At 41.7% G+C, this 19,755-nt stretch overlaps 1 protein-coding gene across 5 annotated transcripts in view; it reads left to right on the plus strand.

Annotated features, from left to right (window-relative positions):
• The first annotated feature begins 351 nt into the window (after positions 1-351).
• The window catches only part of LOC106610616 (G protein-coupled receptor 137Ba), a 73,546-nt gene continuing 54,142 nt past the window's right edge, over positions 352-19,755 (plus strand). For all 5 annotated transcript variants that reach the window (XM_014210023.3, XM_082955601.1, XM_014210024.3 and 2 more), the window contains exon 1: positions 352-1,010. In XM_014210023.3, coding sequence (XP_014065498.1) covers positions 624-1,010 — 387 coding nt within the window. In that variant the 5' untranslated portion in view covers positions 352-623. The remainder of the gene's footprint in view (positions 1,011-19,755) is intronic.

The raw sequence follows: 19,755 nt of genomic DNA on the forward strand, positions 1-19,755 counted from the left end.
CAAGATGGCGTTGGAAGAGAGCCAGTGCACGGTTATTGGTCAAGAGGCAGCCCCTGCAGCGTCGCTTGGTCGTCACTAGTTACCACAGCCACCAAGTCCTAAACCCCGCCCATTTTACAATTTATCTTCCTAAAATGTTATTTTAAACCTGACCTTAAACATAACCTTAACCACACTGCTAACACTATGCCTAAACCTAACCTGCTTATTTTTGTTTTAATGAATTTTGACGATATTGCCAATTTGACTTTGTGGCTGGGGTAACTAGTGACAACCACTACACTCAGCTGCTCGCTCCCTGCATCACGCCCCCTTATTTCCTCAGAGTTTTTTCTTTTTTTTGCACGTTGGTGCTGCTGTGCTGAGATTGGGGGTGTCCCTTGGAGTGTTTTCTTGTTTGTCTTCTGTTTTATACCTAGCTGTAAAGTCACCCATGCTGTCGCTAACCATTGGTTTTATTATTATTAAGGTAGATATAGTTTGGGTAGTTGTTTTTATGCGCTCGAGCTATTGTTTTTCAGTGGTTGTTTTTTTTACATCAAAAGTTTGACCTTTTTATTATTTTAGAATAAAACATTAGATATGCTTATTTAAGTCGTCGATGTTAAATTTATCCGTTCGCTATGTTGTTGACAGATAACCAGGTCAGCCTCAGTGTTTTCACGTCTGTAACGGACTCAAGTGATGAACCGATTCGAGCTGCGGTTCTTCCGTCTGTGGAGCTCGGACTCACCATTGTGTATACCATCCTATATTCGCTGCTTTTTGTGTTTGTTTACTTGCAACTTTGGCTCATTTTGCACTATGGACACAAGCGCTTCAGCTACCAGAGTGTCTTTCTTTTTCTCTGTTTGCTTTGGTCAGCGCTAAGGACTACATTATTTTCATTCTACTTCAAGAACGTTGTCCAAGCGAACCAGTTGGAGCATTTACCTTACTGGCTTTTGTACTGTTTTCCAGTATGCCTCCAATTTTTCACTCTGTGTCTGCTCAATCTTTATTTTGCACAGGTAAGTGCATGTTCTCTATTGATACATGTGATTTCAGATGTTGCGAAGACATTATTTTCATGTTGCCTGTCACACAATGACACGTCTGTCAAAATTAATCAAAAGTAAATCAACTAAACATTATAATTTTTTTTGGACATGTTGTTTCATGCTTTATTTATGAGTGAAGATTATGTCTGTTGACAGTGCATATTATGGCAATTAATCCATTATCCTTGGATGGTGCAGACATGTCTTGTTGTGCCTTAAAAACTCTTAGAGTCCTATATTGACATATTGATTCAGTGATCTACAATGCTCAGATTAATGTCTTTGACAAACAACTCCTTCTATTGTCCTGCTAATGTCACTTTATCACGAATCTCGTCCTGGCTGTTTTCTTATATTTCTGCAAAAGTGAACAACATCTTCCAGCCCAGTCAGTGCTGTTGTTGGCAACAGCAAATGCCCGGTATCTGATCTTCTCTTGAGACGGTCATATATGTTTCTAGGGCAAGAACAGAAGCTCACAGCTGGGGGTGACAGTCACTAGCACCCCCAAGACCCACTGTGCTCTCAGCCCCTCTCAGCCTCTCACAACCTGATTAGTTCTCCTGGGACCCCATTAGGTACATTATTGCCTTACACTTCTTCACCTTCTCTGGGACACTTGTCAGAATCAGAAACACATTTTATATAGTGAGGCAGATTTGAAAGGAATTGTGCATTTTGTAATAAAAACACCAGATTTCATACATAGTATGGCCCCCCTGTTATAATTTAGAGATTTCACAAAAGTGAAAAGTGTGTGTTAATCTGGTAGATGGTTTCTTTATCCAAATGAAGTCTTCATCAGATTTCAAATCTAGACCAGGTAGGCTAGCCCAGGGTTTCCCCAAACATTTCCACTCAGGGCCCCCCTTCGCGAGCTTACGCCACGTCTATTTCTATGAGCACAAGTACTGTTCATGAAGCAAACTGTTCGCTGTTAACTGTAATTTTGCAGGTTCTTAGCTTATTTCCAGCAATTAAAAAAAATATATATAATGGGTGCAAAGAAAATGTAGCCGTTTTAAAGCACATTTTCTTGTGATGCTATACATTTTGCGATGTCTAGTATATTCATGTGATATTTGAGTGACTAAAAAATTATAACAATATCTATGGGCTAAAAAACCTAAATAAAAAACGTTAGCTGACATGGGCTAGTTGATCTGGACATTTCTGAAAAGTTATAAATAGCTCTCATAAGGTATGCAATGACTAACATGACAAGGGGAACTGATGATGCACTTCCCAATTTCAAAATTGCACTTGTGCGTTCTACTATTAGAACTTTCAAGAGTAAGTTTAAAGCCGGACTGAGTATGTAGTATGCATACTACATACTTAAACAATGACGTGGCTAATATATGGATTTTTCCCGCTTTCAATTTTTTTTTCTCCAAAAGAACACATTCTGTGACGTGCTCAGTTTTTTGCCGGCATGAAGCTTTCATTAGACCAATGAAATTGCCGAACAGGTTAAGGTCAAACAACTTTTTAGTTTACTGTTTAGATTAACCTCTCTAGGGTAGGTGGCACCAAATCGTCCCACCTACGTAACAGCGAGTGTAATCCCGTGGCACGTTATTCAAAAACCTAAAAAATGCAAAAACTTCAATTTTTCAAACATATGACTATTTTACACCATTTTAACCTGTTGGGGCTAGGGGGCAGTATTTGCACGGCTGGATAAAAAAATGTACCCGATTTAATCTGGTTACTAATCCTACCCAGTAACTATAATATGCATATACTTATTATATATGGATAGAAAACACCCTAAAGTTTCTAAAACTGTTTGAATGGTGTCTGTGAGTATAACAGAACTCATTTGGCAGGCAAAACCCTGAGACATTTTCTGACAGGAAGTGGATACCTGATGTGTTGTATTACCTTTAAACCTATGCCATTGAAAAACACAGGGGCTGAGGAATATTTTGGCACTTCCTATTGCTTCCACTAGATGTTACCAGCCTTTACAAAGTGTTTTGAGTCTTCTGGAGGGAGATCTGACCGAACAAGAGCCATGGAACGATGATGGCACATTAGACACCTGGCGCGCGAGTTCATGTTGGGTACCCTCGTTCCAATACGTTATAAAAGAGAATGCATTCGTCCACCTTGAATATTATTCATGTTCTGGTTAAAAAAGGCCCTAATGATTTATGCTATACAACGTTTGACATGTTTGAACGAACGTAAATATATTTTTTCCCCTCGTTCATGAAGTGAAGTCCGGCGGGCTTAGATCATGTGCTAACAAGACGGAGATTTTTGGACATAAATGATGAGCTTTTTTGAACAAAACTACATTCGTTATGGACCTGTGATACCTGGAAGTGACATCTGATGAAGAGAATCAAAGGTAATGGATTATTTACATAGTATTTTCGATTTTAGATCTCCCCAACATGGCGGCTAGTCTGTATCGCAACGCGTATTTTTCTGGGCGCAGTGCTCAGATTATTGCAAAGTGTGATTTCCCAGTAAGGTTATTTTTAAATCTGGCAAGTTGATTGCGTTCAAGAGATGTAAATCTATAATTCTTTAAATGACAATATAATATTTTACCAATGTTTTCTAATTTTAATTATTTAATTTGTGGTGCTGACTTGAATGCCGGTTATTGGAGGGAAACGATTTCCTGAACATCAACGCCACAGTAAAACGCTGTTTTTGGATATAAATATGAACTTGATAGAACTAAAAATGCATGCATTGTCTAACACAATGTCCTAGGAGTGTCATCTGTTGGAGATTGTAAAAGGTTAGTGCATCATTTTAGCTGATTTATGGTTTTGGTGACGCCTGTCTTTGAATTTGCACAACATTACACACAACTCTTGTAAATGTACTGTCCTAACATACTCTAAATTTATGCTTTCGCCGTAAAACCTTTTTGAAATCGTAAAACGTGGTTAGATTAAGGAGATGTTTATCTTTCAAAGGGTGTAAAATAGTTGTATGTTTGAAAAATTTGAATTTTGACATTTATTTGGATTCAAATTTGCCGCTCTTGAAATGCACCTGCTGTTGATGGAGTGCACCACGGGTGGGACGCTTGCGTCCCACCTAGCCCATAGAGGTTAAAGACAAGACTCTCGTTAATCTAACCACATTGTCCGATTTCAAAAAGGCTTTACAACGAAAGCAAAACATTAGATTATGTCAGCAGAGTACCCAGCCAGAAATAATCAGACACCCATTTTTCAAGCTAGCATATAATGTCACATAAACCCAAACCACAGCTAAATGCAGCACTAACCTTTGATGATCTTCATCAGATGACAACCCTAGGACATTATGTTATACAATACATGCATGTTTTGTTCAATCAAGTTCATATTTATATCAAAAACCAGCTTTTTACATTAGCATGTGACTAGCATGTGACTAGCATTCCCACCGAACACTGCCGGTGAATTTACTAAATTACTCACGATAAACGTTCACAAAAAGCATAACAATTATTTTAAGAATTATAGATACAGAACTCCTCTATGCACTCGATATGTCCGATTTTAAAATAGCTTTTCGGTGAAAGCACATTTTGCAATATTCTCAGTAGATAGCCCGGCATCACAGGGCTAGCTATTTAGACACCCAGCAAATTTAGCACTCACCAAAGTCAGATTTACTATAAGAAAAATGTTATTACCTTTGCTGTCTTCGTCAGAATGCACTCCCAGGACTTCTACTTCAATAACAAATGTTGGTTTGGTTCAAAATAATCCATAGTTATATCCAAACAGCGGCGTTTTGTTCGTGCGTTCAAGACACTATCCGAAAGGCTAAATAAGGGTGACGAGCATGGCGCAATTCGTGACAAAAAAATGGTAAATATTCCATTACCGTACTTCGAAGCATGTCAACCGCTGTTTAAAATCAATTTTTATGCCATTTTTCTCAAAAAAGCGATAATATTCCGACCGGGAATCTGCGTTTAGGTAAACAGACGAAAGAAAATAAAGCATTCGGTCGACTCGGGCACGCGCCTAAGCCCATAGGACTCTGATCGGCCACTTGCCAAAAGCGATAATGTGTTTCAGCCAGAGGCTGCCTCGATATCGTTCAGCTTTTTCCCGGGCTCTGAGAGCCTATGGGAGCCGTAGGAAGTGTCACGTTAGAGCAAAGATCCTCAGTCTTCAATAAAAAGAGCCAAGATGAAACACAACTTCTCAGACAGGCCACTTCCTGCATGGAATCTTCTCAGGTTTTGGCCTGCCATTTGAGTTCAGTTATACTCACAGACACCATTCAAACAGTTTTAGAAACTTTAGGGTGTTTTCTATCCAAAGCCAATAATTATATGCATATTCTAGTTACTGGGCAGGAGTAGTAACCAGATTAAATCGGGTACGTTTTTTATCCGGCCGTGTCAATACTGCCCCCTAGCCCTAACAGGTTAAATCGAGCGCTCTCAAACGTCCCATCATTCTGATTACGGTAGTCATTTTGTCACCCTCATCATGGCAAAGACACGGAGAAATACATATGATGCAGCTTTCACGTTGAAGGCGATTGATCTGGCTGTTGGAAAAGGAAATAGAGCTGCTGCACAGGAAATTGGTCTTAATGAGTCGATGATAAGACGTTGGAAACGGCAGTGTGAGGAATTGACTCAGTGCAAAAAGACAACTAAAGCTCACTAAAGCTTACTAAAACAATTTTTTTATTTTTTGTTACAAGCCGTGTTTTGTTAAAGCCTGTGTGAAGTTCATTTGTTTCAATGTACCGGTGGGCACCTGCGGCTTATAGACATGTGCGGCTTATAAAATTCAGTGGGTGCGGCTTATATTCAGGTGCGCTTAATGGTCCGGAAATTACGGTAGCTAAATTTGAAATTGTGTTTTTTTACATTGGATAAAAGTATCATACTCTACATTTGAGGAACAATGGGAAAGTAATTTTGCTTTGAAAGTTGATAAACTTGTAAGAGAAAATGCGCTTTGAATGTTCTGGTTCAACTACTGGAGAGCCCTTCTACACCCATTCAGTATCGTTCACACACTCTTAAGCTTTAGCCCCACCCATCTCTTTAAGGGTTGATCCGAGCGTTCTGTACTAACAGCAGTCAAGCACCCCTGTAAAGACCTTTATTATACACAGATTCAAAATAGCTATTGATAACAAATGTGTATTTCGTGGTTGTGACCCACAGACTCTTGACCATTTATTTTGGGACTGTTCTTATGTCAGAAGATTTTCGAGTGAATTAGAAGATTTTATTTTAAAATAAACTACAATTAATGTTAATTTGAATGACTGATATGTTTTATTTTGATCCAAATTATATGGACCCTGATTTAACTTTCATTGTTAATTTGTTTATTTTTGATGGCAGATTCTTTATCCATAAAATGAAGTGGGCGGAGAACAAACTCCTGTTCACATTGTTTAGGGTCATTTCAAAATCATATTTCAATTCTATCAGTAAGTGTAAAAACAAAAAAACAATACTTACCATAAAACTTTTTGACAAATTGAAAAAGTATCTCTGTGAAATACCCCCATCTGTTAGGTTTATGTACTCTTGTTTGTATATTTCCGTTTTTGAATTTGTTTTGTTCATAATAATACAAAATAAAAAAATACAGTCAAGCACCCAAGCTAACTTTCTAGCTACTTCCAGACACAATTGAGAGAACTGCTCACTGGACATTACTTGCCCTAGCAGAGCTGGTTAGGCTGTTATGTTATCCAGAGCGTTGGTGACTGCAACTGTGCTGTCAGATTGTCTGTTCATAAATTCTGAGCATTTCGCTCTCAGAACGTTCAGAGCGCACACTGGACACTCTGGCTGAAGAGTAGGGTTGTTCCGAACGTTCTGACCTCACAACTGCAGTCAAGCACCCAAGCTAACTGGCTAACATTGGCTAGCTTGCAAGCTACTTCCAGACACATAAGTATTGTGTGTTGAGCGTTCATAAATTAATCAGTTATTCTGCGCTCTTGCACACTCAGACGAGTGTCTTTTGTTAAGACATGTAGCTAGCTAGCTAGCTAACAGTACACTTTAAATTAAAATTAAAAGGCTATGTCAAAATTAGAAACGTGTAATGTCTGAAAAGTCTAGCTAGATATATATCTTACCCGTGGTCTGAAATCGGAGTAGATAGCCAGAGTGAATTTACCAGCTAGTACGTCTATCAATAGTTGTTGCAGTGACATTCTATTGAAATTGATACTTGCATAGTTGAGTCTTTTGTTAAGACATGTAGCTAGCTAAACAATTAACCATAATCCCAACTCATCACGTTACTACCCTGCATGAATCTGCATGTAGCTAACCAACCAGGTTAAATGTTAGCTAGCTAACATTAGGCTATAACTAGTCAAGCAAATGGCTCTGAGATATGAATAATACGATCATGCACGTAATGTTAGCTAGTGAGCCAGTTAAACGGTACACTTTAAATAAAACCACTTTCTGTTAAGATTAGAAATGTGTAATATCTGAAAGTCTATCGAGCTAGACTATCTTACCCATGTACATCATGGATGGACGCGCCTCCTGTCGGATGCCATGGTTGCCCTTAGTTTGAAGATGTTATCCGGAGACAGGTATTTACTCCATCTCCTTAGCTATCATACTCGAATTCCACTGATTTCAAAACTCGGTCCTCCAGGAAGTGGAGAGCATACACGTAACGTTAGCTAGCGAGCCATCCAGCTAACGTTAGCTAGCTAACAGTACACTTTAACTTGACATTAGGCTTATGCAGTTTTGCTACACAATAAAAAAATTTAAAGCAGCGTTAGACAGGATTATCTAGACATACTGACCAGCTTAAATAGACAGAAGCGTGCTGTACGGCAGACCAATCCAAACTCATCTCTCGGCATGTCCAGCCCATCCATTATCTCAGCCAATCCTGGCTAGCGGGAAGGTTGCTGACTTTTTCTGTGGCTAAACCAACTAGGCTCGTAATTTAACAATTTTATTCGTATTTACAGATGGCATACAAGTTTGTTATTAAGGCACATGAAAATTCCCATGTTCGAGAAGGCATTTCTGCCAAAAAACACATTTTGATAAAAAAAGAAAAGTTTACGTTCCAACGGCTCTCCTGTGAAGTAGTGACCCTCGACATACTCCTAGTTTCCTGAAACGGGTCACATTTGCTTTAAAATGGCAAAAATGGCTTTCAGCTTTTTAGAATTGTATGAAATTGGCTTAAAAATGCTAACATTTCTTTACACCGCCTTCAATTTGGCTCATTGCCACTCCCGCAGCCACGCCCACCACATAAGCCCTTTTTTTCACAAGAAAAAACCCTGGTTCTAACAAAAAAAAAATGTAGAAAAAAAAAAAATATTGAACTAAACATTAAAAATGTACCTTTTTAAAGCATCGTAATATAAAAGTCTGTCTTCAGCAAGGATAGAAAAAGGTGGACTGAATCTGCAAGCCTGCTCTCCTCTGGTCATCAGTGCCCTGCCAAAGGATCGCAGGCTGCGTCCTTTTTAAAAAGATCTGAGATATAGGATGGGGCTAAACCGAGCCTAGCCTTAAACGTGATTAATACAAATTTAAAATATATTCTAAAAGTGACTGGTAGCCAGTGTAGAGAAGCTAAAATCATGTCATGTACACCGAGTGGACAAAGCATTAAGAACACAATCCTAATATTGGGTTGCACCACCCCTTTTGCCCTCAGAACAGCCTCAATAAATTTGGGGCATGGACTCTACACGGTGTCGAAAGCGTTCCACAGGGATACTGGCCCATGTTGACCCCAATGCCTCCCACAGTTGAAAAGTTGGCTGGATGTCCATTGGGTGGTGGACCATTCTTGATACACGCGGGAAACTGTTGAGCGTGAAAAACCCAGCAGCGTTGCAGTTCTTGACACAAACCGGTGCACCTGGCACATACTATCATAGCCCGTTCTAAGGCACTTAAGTCTTTGTCTTGTCTTCACCCTCTGAATGGCACACATACGCAATATATGTCTCAATTGTCTCAAGGCTTAAAAATGATTATTTAACCAGTCTCCTCCCCATCAGCTACACTGATTGAAGTGGATTTAACTAGTGACATCAATAAGGAATAATAGCTTTCACCTGGATTCCCCTTGTCAGTCTACGTCATGGAAAGAGCAGGTGTTCTTAATGTTTGTACACTCAGTGTATAGTCTATAATTATGTATAGGCAAATCCCATTGAAAAGAGTAGATTGCAGAATCTAAAGCCAACCCTGCAATCACAAATCTCCTCACAATCACGAGACTATTCCCCTGGTTCCCACAGCCAAAACCTAGGTTGTCTAAAATGACTCTCTCACAACTGAAAATACTTTGATGCTCGGTTCCCGTTTAAATTTTCTTCTCAATGTAGGCCACAGCAGTCCCTCTCACACTCCCTCTCGCTCGTCTTTGTTCCACTGTGCACTAGCTCACTACGCACAGCAACAACAGCATCCCTCAAAACTTTAGGACAATCCCTACTGTGTCCCAGAGCTGGCAGTACTGGCAGCCTCTGTGTGGCATAGGCCTAAGTCTATTGCAACTGTCCTGTCCGGGCTGACTTTGTCAGTGTTTATTTGTTTCGCTTGGAGAGGAGCAAAGAGAGGGGTGTGTGAGGTATTTTTCTCTCACTGAGTCTCAGCAAAGCGAAGCTGTTCTTGCACACTGATACTGCCAGGGCTGTGCCGAGGTGACATTTAAACGCGGTAGCCAATCAGACGGAGCTGCAGGAGCATTACATCACCCCTTTACTAGGCCTATTCCAGGCACAACAAAAGGGGTTTGCAGTATAAGAGAGAAGTAAAGTGCTCTCGCCCTCTGCCTCACATATAGTGTAAGTCATCTGAAGTTTCTCAAATGTATTGGCAAAATACAGAGCCTTTCTTGTAAAGATGGATGTAAAGAAGGATGTTCATAGTGGATTGGGTGGTTGTTGTGTGAGGGAGGCGTTAGTTCTCACCTGGAAGCATTGCGTTGCAATTGGCAATGACCTCAAAGAGGGATGCGCCAATTATTCATAATCTGTTCAATGGATGTTCATCATGAGTTGGTACCTGCTGTTGCAATTTGCAAGTCACACATGCCCAAATTTGTCGATGATTTGTGTTTGTCCATATGATGACAGTTCTTCTAATTGAAATATTTGTAACATGATAATATACATAATAATTGTGGTAATCCAGCCCAGTTGATGATTGGCCAATTTCTGTTATTTTTATAACATTACATTCCATCAATGGCAAGCTAGGGCTGGAGTCCCTTCCGTAAGGTGTTTGTGTGTGTTGTGTTGCGTTCATACTCGTGCATGTACGTGCGCAGCCCCCACACTTCCACAGAAAGTCAGGTGTCAAGGCATACTTGTCCTCTTTTCCAACAACAGGTGTCATGTGCTTTTATGTTCCCCTTGTAAAAGTCTCTACCTCCTCCCTCTCTCCTCCTCCACTCCTACGTAATCCCGGGAGATAGAGGCAAAGTGATGACCAATATATTTTTCAAATGACATTTTCAGCAGCTCTCATGGTTGTGTGGCAGAAATGCATTATGGCTCACTGTGCCTTAAATACCAACTGTTTACATTAAACAGCCATTCCACAATGCATGTGATCTCTGCAAGTTGTCGTCAGGCCTGATGCATGCATTAGTGGAGCCCTGTTGGCTGCTGTGTGCTATTACAGTTCAGCTGACATGTAGCTTACGCAACGGTGAAAAGAAGCATAGAGAGAGGGAGAGAAAGCTAAATTGCTCTCTCTCTCTCTTTAAATGTTAAAAAAGGGCAGACAGAGAAAGAAAGAGGGGGAGAGAGAGAGAGCTAAATGGTACCTGCTTGACTACAAACTCGTTGTCATCAAAATGCATGTCATTCTCAGCACGAATGGAGAAATATTGATTCAGATGCTAAAAAGCCGCCTTAAAACTCTCAGGGGATTCACTCTTCTGCAAACACCTGAGAATAAACAAGTGTCAACAAGTTAGCTGATGTCTCCTTGCAAGATAATGAGTTCCGACTGTGGATATCCAAGATCTGAGATTTGGGGATTTCAGGAAAAACAGAGATGTAATATGTTGACTCCGTCTGCTCAGGCAGATTCGGCATGCAAGTCCTGACCATATTGATGATCTGAGAGCAGAAGATTTAAGAACTTCAACATTCAAGGAGAATACCCAAACTCCAAAACAAACCAGTGGTGTCATGAAGATTTTGTTTCACCACCGTTGTTTACTCTGGATCAGTGTTGAAAGTGGTTTTGTGAAATAATGTGTAAAACTAGGCCAGAGTTGGCACCATGGCACAGTATTGGCAGCCAGAGCCCTCTGAATTCTACAGACGTGGCTGTGGGATATGCTCTGGGGTGAAGTTTCCCCTAGGTCTAGGATCTATGATCAACTTCCCCTCCGCCAATCTAGCCATAACTGGGGAAAACACAAAACTGACCCAAGATGAGTGTCTTGGGGCAACTTCACCCTACATACACAGTGGAAGTAGGTAACCAGTCCAACAGAGCTCTGATACACCGATATTGTTTGTTTCATTCGGAACACAAGGATTCAAGAATGTTGTTTTGTTTCTCCTCCTGGAATTGCTGGACGTGGTCATCAATGACAAGTATCAATTAAAATGTTATTTGTGACATGCTTCGTAAACAACAGGTGAAATGCTACTTACGAGCCCTTCCCAACAATGCAGAGAGAATTGTTTTGGGGAGAAATAATAGACGAGTAAAACATGTAATAATAATGTGTAGGGGTACGAGGTAATTGAGGTAGATATTACATTTACATTTTAGTCATTTAGCAGACGCTCTTATCCAGAGCGACTTACAGTAGTGAATGCATACATTTCATACAATTTCATAAATTTTTTTCTGTGCTGGCCCCCCGTGGGAATCGAACCCACAACCCTGGCGTTGCAAACACCATGCTCTACATCCGGGTTAGGGGAGGGTTTGGCCGGGGGGCTTCCTTGGCTCATCGCGCTCTAGCAACTCGTGGCGGGTTGGGCGCCTGCAAGCTGACTTCGGTCGTCAATTGAACAGTGTTTCCTCCGACACATTTGTACGGCTGACTTATGGGTTAAGCGAGCAGTGTGTTAAGAAGCAGCGCGGAGTGGTGGGTCATGTTTCGGAGGACGCATATCTCGACCTTCGAGCCCGTTGGGGAGTTGCAGCGATGAGACAAGGTCGTAAACTACCAATTGGATATCAGGAAAATGTGTAAAACATTTTTTTTTAAGTGTTATATGGGAAATGTCTCTTACTTATGTACAGTGCATTCGGAAAGTATTCAGACCCCTTCCCTTTTCCACATTTTGTTATGTTAGTCTTATTTTAAAATGGATTTCATTTAAAAAATCCTCAATCTACAAACAATACCCCATAATGACACAGCGAAAACAGGTTTTTAGATATTTTTACAAATTTTTATTAAATAAAAAAACATACCTTATTTACATAAGTATTCAGACCCTTTGCTATGAGACTCAGGTGCGTCCTGTTTCCATTCATCATCTTTGATACGTTTCCACAACTTGATTGGAGTCCACCTGTGGTAAATTCAATTGGCTGAACATGATTTGGAAAGGCACACACCTGTCTATATAAGGTCCCACAGTGGACAGTGCATGTCAGAGCAAAAACCAAGCCATGAGGTCAATGGAATTGTCTGTAGAGCTCAGAGACAGGATTGTGTCGAGGCACAGATCTGGGGAAAGGTATCAACAATTTCTGCAGCATTGAAGGTCCTCAAGAACTCAGTGGCATTAATCATTCTTAAATGGAAGAAGTTTAGAGCCACCAATACTCTTCCTAGAGCTGGCCGGCCTGCCAAACTGAGCAATCGGGGCAGAAGGGCCTTGGTCAGTGAGGTGACCTAGAACCCTATGGTCACTCTGACAGAGCTACAGAGTTCCTCTGTGGAGATGGGAGAACCTTCCAGAAGAACAACCATCTCTGCAGCACACCACCAATCAAGCCTTTATGGTAGAGTGGCCAGACAGATGACTCTCCTCAGTAAAAGGCACATGACAGCCCGCTTGGAGTTTGCCAAAAGGCACCTAAAGGACTCTCAGACCTTGAGAAACAAGATTATCTGGTCTGTTGAAACCAAGATTGAACATGAGCAGCGTCACGTCTGGCGGAACCCTGGCACCATCCCTACGGTGAAACATGGTGGTGGCAGCATCATGCTGTGGGTATGTTTTTCAGCAGCAGGGACTGGGAGACTAGGATCGAGGAAAAGATGAACGGAGCAAAGTACAGAGAGATTCTTGATCTTATTAACCTGCTCCAGAGCTCTCAGGATCTCAGACTAGGGCGAAGGTTCACCTTCCAACAGTATAACGACCCTAAGCACACAGCCAAGACGACGCAGGAGTGGCTTTGGGAAAAGCCTCTGAATGTCCTTGAGTGGCCCAGCCATAGCACGGACTTGAACCAGATCTAACATCTCTGGAGAGACCTGAAAATATCTGTGCAGCGACGCTACCCATCCAACCTGACAGAGCTTGAGAGAATCTGCAGAGAAGTATGGGAAAAACTCCCCAAATACAGATGTGCCAAGCTTGTATTGTCATTCCCAAGAAGACTTGAGGCAGTAATCACTGCAAAGGTGCGTCAACAAATATACTGAGTAAATGTTCTGAAATACTTATTTGAATGTGATATTTCAGTTCTTTTTTATTTTTAATACATTTGCAAAAATGTTTAAAAACACGTTTTTGCTTTTTCATTATGGGCTACTGTGTCTAGATTGACGCAGAAAAAAACACAATTTAATCCATTTTAGAATAAGGCTGTAACATAACAAAATGTGGAAAAATCAAGGGGTCTGAATACTCCGAATGCACTACATATACTGTACCTAGGAATAAGATAAGATTACAAAAAAGACTGACAGATAATAAACAGTAGCAGTGTTGAGACAAAAAAGTTTGTGCAAAAAGGGCCAATACAGATAGTGTTAATGTTAATATAGCTACCCAGACTATTTAACATTCTTATGACTTTTGGTTCCAGACTTGGTGCATTGGTACCGCTTGCCGTGCGGTAGCAGAGAGAACAGTCTATGACTTGAATGGCTGGAGTCTTTGTCACTATTTTTTTAGGGCCTTCCTCTGACACTGCCTGGTTTGGATGTTCTGGGTGGCAGGGAGCACGGCCCGAGTGATGTACTGGGTCGTATGCACTACCCTCTGTAATGCCTTGCGGTTGAATACCAAGCAGGTGCCATACCAAGTGGTAATGCAGCCAATCATGACGCTCTCAATAATGCAGCTGTAGAACCTTTGGAGGATCTGAGGGCCAAATCTTTTCGGTCTCCTAAGTGGGAAGAGGCATTGGCGTGCCGTCTTCACGACAGTGTTGGTGTGTGGACCATGATTGAGGAATTTGAAGCTCTTGACTTGCTCTCCTACAGCCTCGTTGATGTGAATGGAGGCATGCTCAGCCCTTCGTTTCCTGTTGTCAATGATCAGCTCCTTTGTCTTGCTTACGTTGAGGGAGAGGTTGTTCTCCTGGCACCACACTGCCAGGTCTCTGACCTCCCTATATGCTGTCTCATTGTCATTGGTAATCAGGCATACCAACATTGTGTCATCTGCAAACTTGGTGTTGGGAGTCGTCCGGCCACGCAGTCATGGGTGAACAGGGAGTACAGGAGATGACTAAACACGCACCCCTGAGGGGGGCCTCCACTTACCTTCATCACCTGGGGGCGGCCCGTCAGAAAGTCCTGGATCCAGTCGCATAGGGAGGTTTTCAGTCCCAGGGTCCTTAGCTTAACCTGTTAGGGCTAGGGGGCAGCATTGACACGGCTGGATAAAAAACATACCCGATTTAATCTGGTTACCACTCCTACTCAGTAACTAGAATATGCATATACTTATTACATATGGATAGAAAACACCCTAAATTTTCTAAAACTGTTTGAATGGTGTCTGTGAGTATAACAGAACTCAAATGGCAGGTCAAAACCTGAGAGATTCCTTTACAGGAAGTGGCCTGTCTGACCATTTGTTGAACTTCTTTTCCATCTCTATCATTTACTAAGGATCTCTGCTCTAACGTGACACTTCCCACGTCGTCCATAGGCTCTCAGAGCCCGGGAAAAAACAGAATGTCGTCATTCCAGCCCCAGGCTGAAACACATTATCGCCTTTCTCAAGTGGCCGATCAAGAGACACTAGCTTATGCGCGTGACCCCGACCGCCCCCGCCTTTGGGATTTTTTCCTCTGTTTGCCGAAAAGGAGATTCCCTGTCGGAATATTATCGCTTTTCTACGAGAAAAATGTCGTAAAAATTGATTTTAAACAGCGGTTGACATGCTTCGAAGTACGGTAATGGAATACTTAGAATTTTATTGTCACGAATTGCGCCAAGCGCGTGACACTTCTTTACTATTTCGGATAGTGTCTGGAACGCACGAACAAAACGCAGCTATTCGGATATAACGATGGATTATTTTGGACCAAACCAACATTTGTTATTGAAGTAGCAGTCCTGGGAGTGCATTCTGACGAAGACAACAAAGGTAATAACATTTTTGTTATAGTAAATCTGATTTTGGTGAAGGCTAAACTTGCCGGGTGTCTAAATAGCTAGCCCGTGATGGCTGGGCTATGTACTTAGAATATTGCAAAATGTGCTTTCACCAAAAAGCTATTTTAAAATCGGACATATCGAGTGCATAGAGGAGTTCTGTATCTATAATTCTTAAAATAATTGTTATGCTTTTTGTGAACGTTTATCGTGAGTAATTTAGTAAATTGTTAGCAAATTCCCCGGAAGTTTGCGGGGGGTATGCTAGTTCTGAACGTCACATGCTAATGTAAAAAACTGTTTTTTGATATAAATATGAACTTGATTGAACAAAACATGCATGTATTGTATAACATAATGTCCTAGGTGTGTCATCTGATGAAGATCATCAAAGGTTAGTGCTGCATTTAGCTGTCTTCTGGGTTTTTGTGACATTATATGCTAGCTTGAAAAATGGGTGTCTGATTATTTCTGGCTGGGTACTCTGCTGACATAATCTAATGTTTTGCTTTCGCTGTAAAGCCTTTTTGAAATCGGACAGTGTGGTTAGATAAAGGAGAGTCTTGTCTTTAAAATGCTGTGAAATAGTCATATGTTTGAAAAATTGAAGTTTTTGTATTTTTGAGGAATTTGTAATTCGCGCCACGCCTATCATTGGATATTGGAGCAGGTGTTCCACTAGCGGAACGTCTAGATGTAAGAGGTTAACAACCGCCTGCTTAACCTGGAAGCCAGCTGCACCAATGTGTGGAAACACCGTTCAACTGATGACCGAAGTCAGCCTGCAGGCACCCAGCCCACCACAAAGAGTTGCTAGAGCGCAATGAGCCAAGTAAAGCCCCCTGGCCAAACCCTCCCCTAACCTGGACGATGCTGGTCCAATTGTGACAGCCAGTTGTGACACAGCTAGGCTGTAGTGACGCTGCGATCCAGTGCCTTAGACCACTGCGCCACTCAGGAGGCCTGACCTCCTGGGCTTTTCACACATGACAGTGTTTACTGAGAATGGTGCGACAAACAAAAAACATCCAGTCAGTGGCAGTCCTGTGGGCGAAAACAGCTCGTTGATGAGAGAGGTCAAAGGAGATTGGCAAGAATTGTGCAAGAAGAAAGGCGAGCTGTTGGCGGTGGTGTGGGGAATGTTTTCCTGCCACAGGTTAGGTCCCTTGATACCAGTTGAGCAATGAACGTGTCTGACACCTTGTAGAATGCCCTGAAGAATTCAGGCTTTTCAGGAGGCAAAGGGGGGTCCAGTCTGGTACTAGATAGGTGTACCTTATAAACTGTCCTGTGAGTGTATGTCTATGTAAAAGATTCCTCTTTCCAGCTTTTCTTCAAAAAAGTAATCATCAGAAGCAACCATTGTAATTATTGAGCAATCTTGGGTAATCAGTGTACAGTAACAGCTCCCGTCAACCTGTAGAAACTAGTACAGCCCCTGTTTTGAAAACCCCGCCTTCGAGGGTGGGAACACAATTGGACAAGGAAGTAGGGCTCCCGTAAGGCTGTAGTCTTTACAAAGCCATGGAAAATGAGTCAACCTAGATATCTTGCAGTGTCCTGGCATATTGAATGGCTCAATTGAACAAAGACAACCATATCTAATCTCTGCTAACGTCATCATGCAATCAGCGAAACACAAAGGCCACAATAATTACAACAAAACATGACTCCATTCATTTATATTTCCGACAGCAGGCTCATTCAACCGTTGACATCATAAAAATTAAAACATGGTATAGTGCATAATCATAAAGTCTGGAAAAAACACCCCAAATAGTGTATGGTGGGGAATTTTCCCTTCAAGAATAACTTAAGAGAAAAAGATATGAGGAGAGAGGGGCATCCAAAACGTTGGCATGCTTGTGGTGAGTTCTCAAATGCTTTGCTTGACGCCTAACAGTGAAAATGTCTGTATGGACATTGCTTAAGCTTCATTATATTCACTGCTGACATTCAGATCTAGTAAACAACACACAGACACTCACCCTCCTCCCCCTGCCTCACACACTCTCAATCACGCGCACACACACACACAGTGTTGTGTGTCTCACTGACCTGCTTATGGGAGTCATGTGTTTACATTTTGTGTGCACAAGCACACTCCTGTCTGTCACTCCCCAGATATATACACACACACACACACACACACACACACACACACACACACACACACACACACACACACACACACACACACACACACACACCCACACTCCCCGTTGCTCTCTCTCTCACACACACACACACACACACACACACACACACACACACACACACACACACACACACACACACACACACACACACACACACACACACACACACACACAGGCTACAGCTTGTTTATTTTCTCTTTTCAAATGTAGGTAACAGGTTAATGCTTTTGGCCACGTTCTCTATTCTCTCGGCACTAGCACAAAAGCAGTGTGTGTGTGAGACTGTCTCCATGCTCATGGGTGAATGACCTGTCTGACTTTTCATGGGAGAGTCAAGTTCAGAATTGAGATGTAAGAGAAATCTGTCCTGTTTCCATAGGAGTGTTTAGGCTACAGGATAGTGGGGGTAGGTTGAGTAGTCAGCTTTTAGTTCTCAGTGTGTCCTGTACAGGGGATAGATAGCTGGAGGCAGGGGCAGCATGGCACACACACACATGCATACATACACGCACGCACGCACACACAAACGCACAAACTGGTAGACATCTTCAGATTGTTTTTCAATATATTATTACACACACACGCTCACACACCCACCCACCCACCCTCCGGCCAAACAAGCTCAGTTTCACTGTTTTATTGTGGTCTGTTTTCCTCCACATTAATACTTCATTTCCCAGGAGAGGGGCTGTGTGTTTCACTGCTGTCAGATTGGATCCAGTCAGAGTCATATAAACAGCTAGACCTAGATAACTGGGCTCTCTACTGAACTGTTGTTGCAGGCATAGAATTAGGAATTAGAATACTTGAATAGGATCTCTATGGTTGCAGCATGACACACACACACACACACACACACACACACACACACACACACACACACACACACACACACACACACACAGTATCTTCCACTATCTCTTTTTAGACTGTCAGTCCCCACAGTCTAGCTTCCAGGGAAGTCCATAAACATGTCAACTGGTTCTCTAGCACTAGAACACATTCCTGAATCCTGACATCTCTCTAACGTCTCTCTCCCTGCTCTCTGTTTAAAATCGTTTTTTCTCTGTTTATCTGAGTTAGCCCAGTTGAGATAAAAATATATTTTTCAAGAGTGAGCTAGTCATGGGATTGCTAGTCCTGACTGCAATGACCACCCAGTCCTTTTATGACCCCATTTAAATTATGTTTCTCACTACCATTCAAGTAGCTTAGCGGTGATCTATTTGCAGCATGTTTCAGTTCTGATTGTAAAAAAGCCGACCCACCTATGCTAGAAATCAGTTTACTGCTGAATTTATTGACACCTCAATGAATGTAGTGTTAGACAGACGATGTCTACTGCAACAAACCAATACCCAGTTTGGATGAGTAGTCCTAGCCCAGGAGTCTTAGAATTTAGTATCAGTCTGGCTCCCACCCTGAAATACAAACAAATGATTGCTCTGTTTCGCAATAGTTTCACTCTCAAAATTGAATGATTAACAATTTTCAGTGAGGATTCCGAGCTAGCTGGCATCCAGGCTTATATAAACATGAGAAAAGCAATAATTATTAATCCTCCTGTCTCAGCTCTGTCGCCTGGCCTGCCTCCCCTACTTTAGCCCTCTCTCTGTCTGGCACAGTCCAGTCTTAGTCTGCAATCAGATTAGCAACTAGGCTTTCTCCATGGTTGGCTCTGGCTGGCTGGAGAGGCTAGGAAACCAAGAGATTTTCTGACATTCATTCCACTACACGGGTGTTAATCCTTCCCCCAACCCCCTCAACACACTGACACTAACTGACATACACACACTAAGAGGAACGGTCAGATGCACGCATAGACACACACATAAACTGGTACACATTCTCTGAACCGTTCAACGCATTACATTGCACACACACACACACACACTGCATGCTCATTAACTCTGAACCTGGTCGTTTCCAAAGTATGTCTATCAGACCACATTTAGACTCAGTCACACAAACATCTAACTATGCCCTCCAGTAAATAACTGTCAGCATCAGGTGATTGTTTCGGTATGATATATTGGATAAAGTAATAAAGACAGACACCAA

The sequence above is a fragment of the Salmo salar genome, chromosome 09 (genome assembly GCF_965601325.2).
Source record: "Salmo salar chromosome 09, fSalSal1, whole genome shotgun sequence".
NCBI classification, from domain to species: domain Eukaryota; kingdom Metazoa; phylum Chordata; class Actinopteri; order Salmoniformes; family Salmonidae; genus Salmo; species Salmo salar.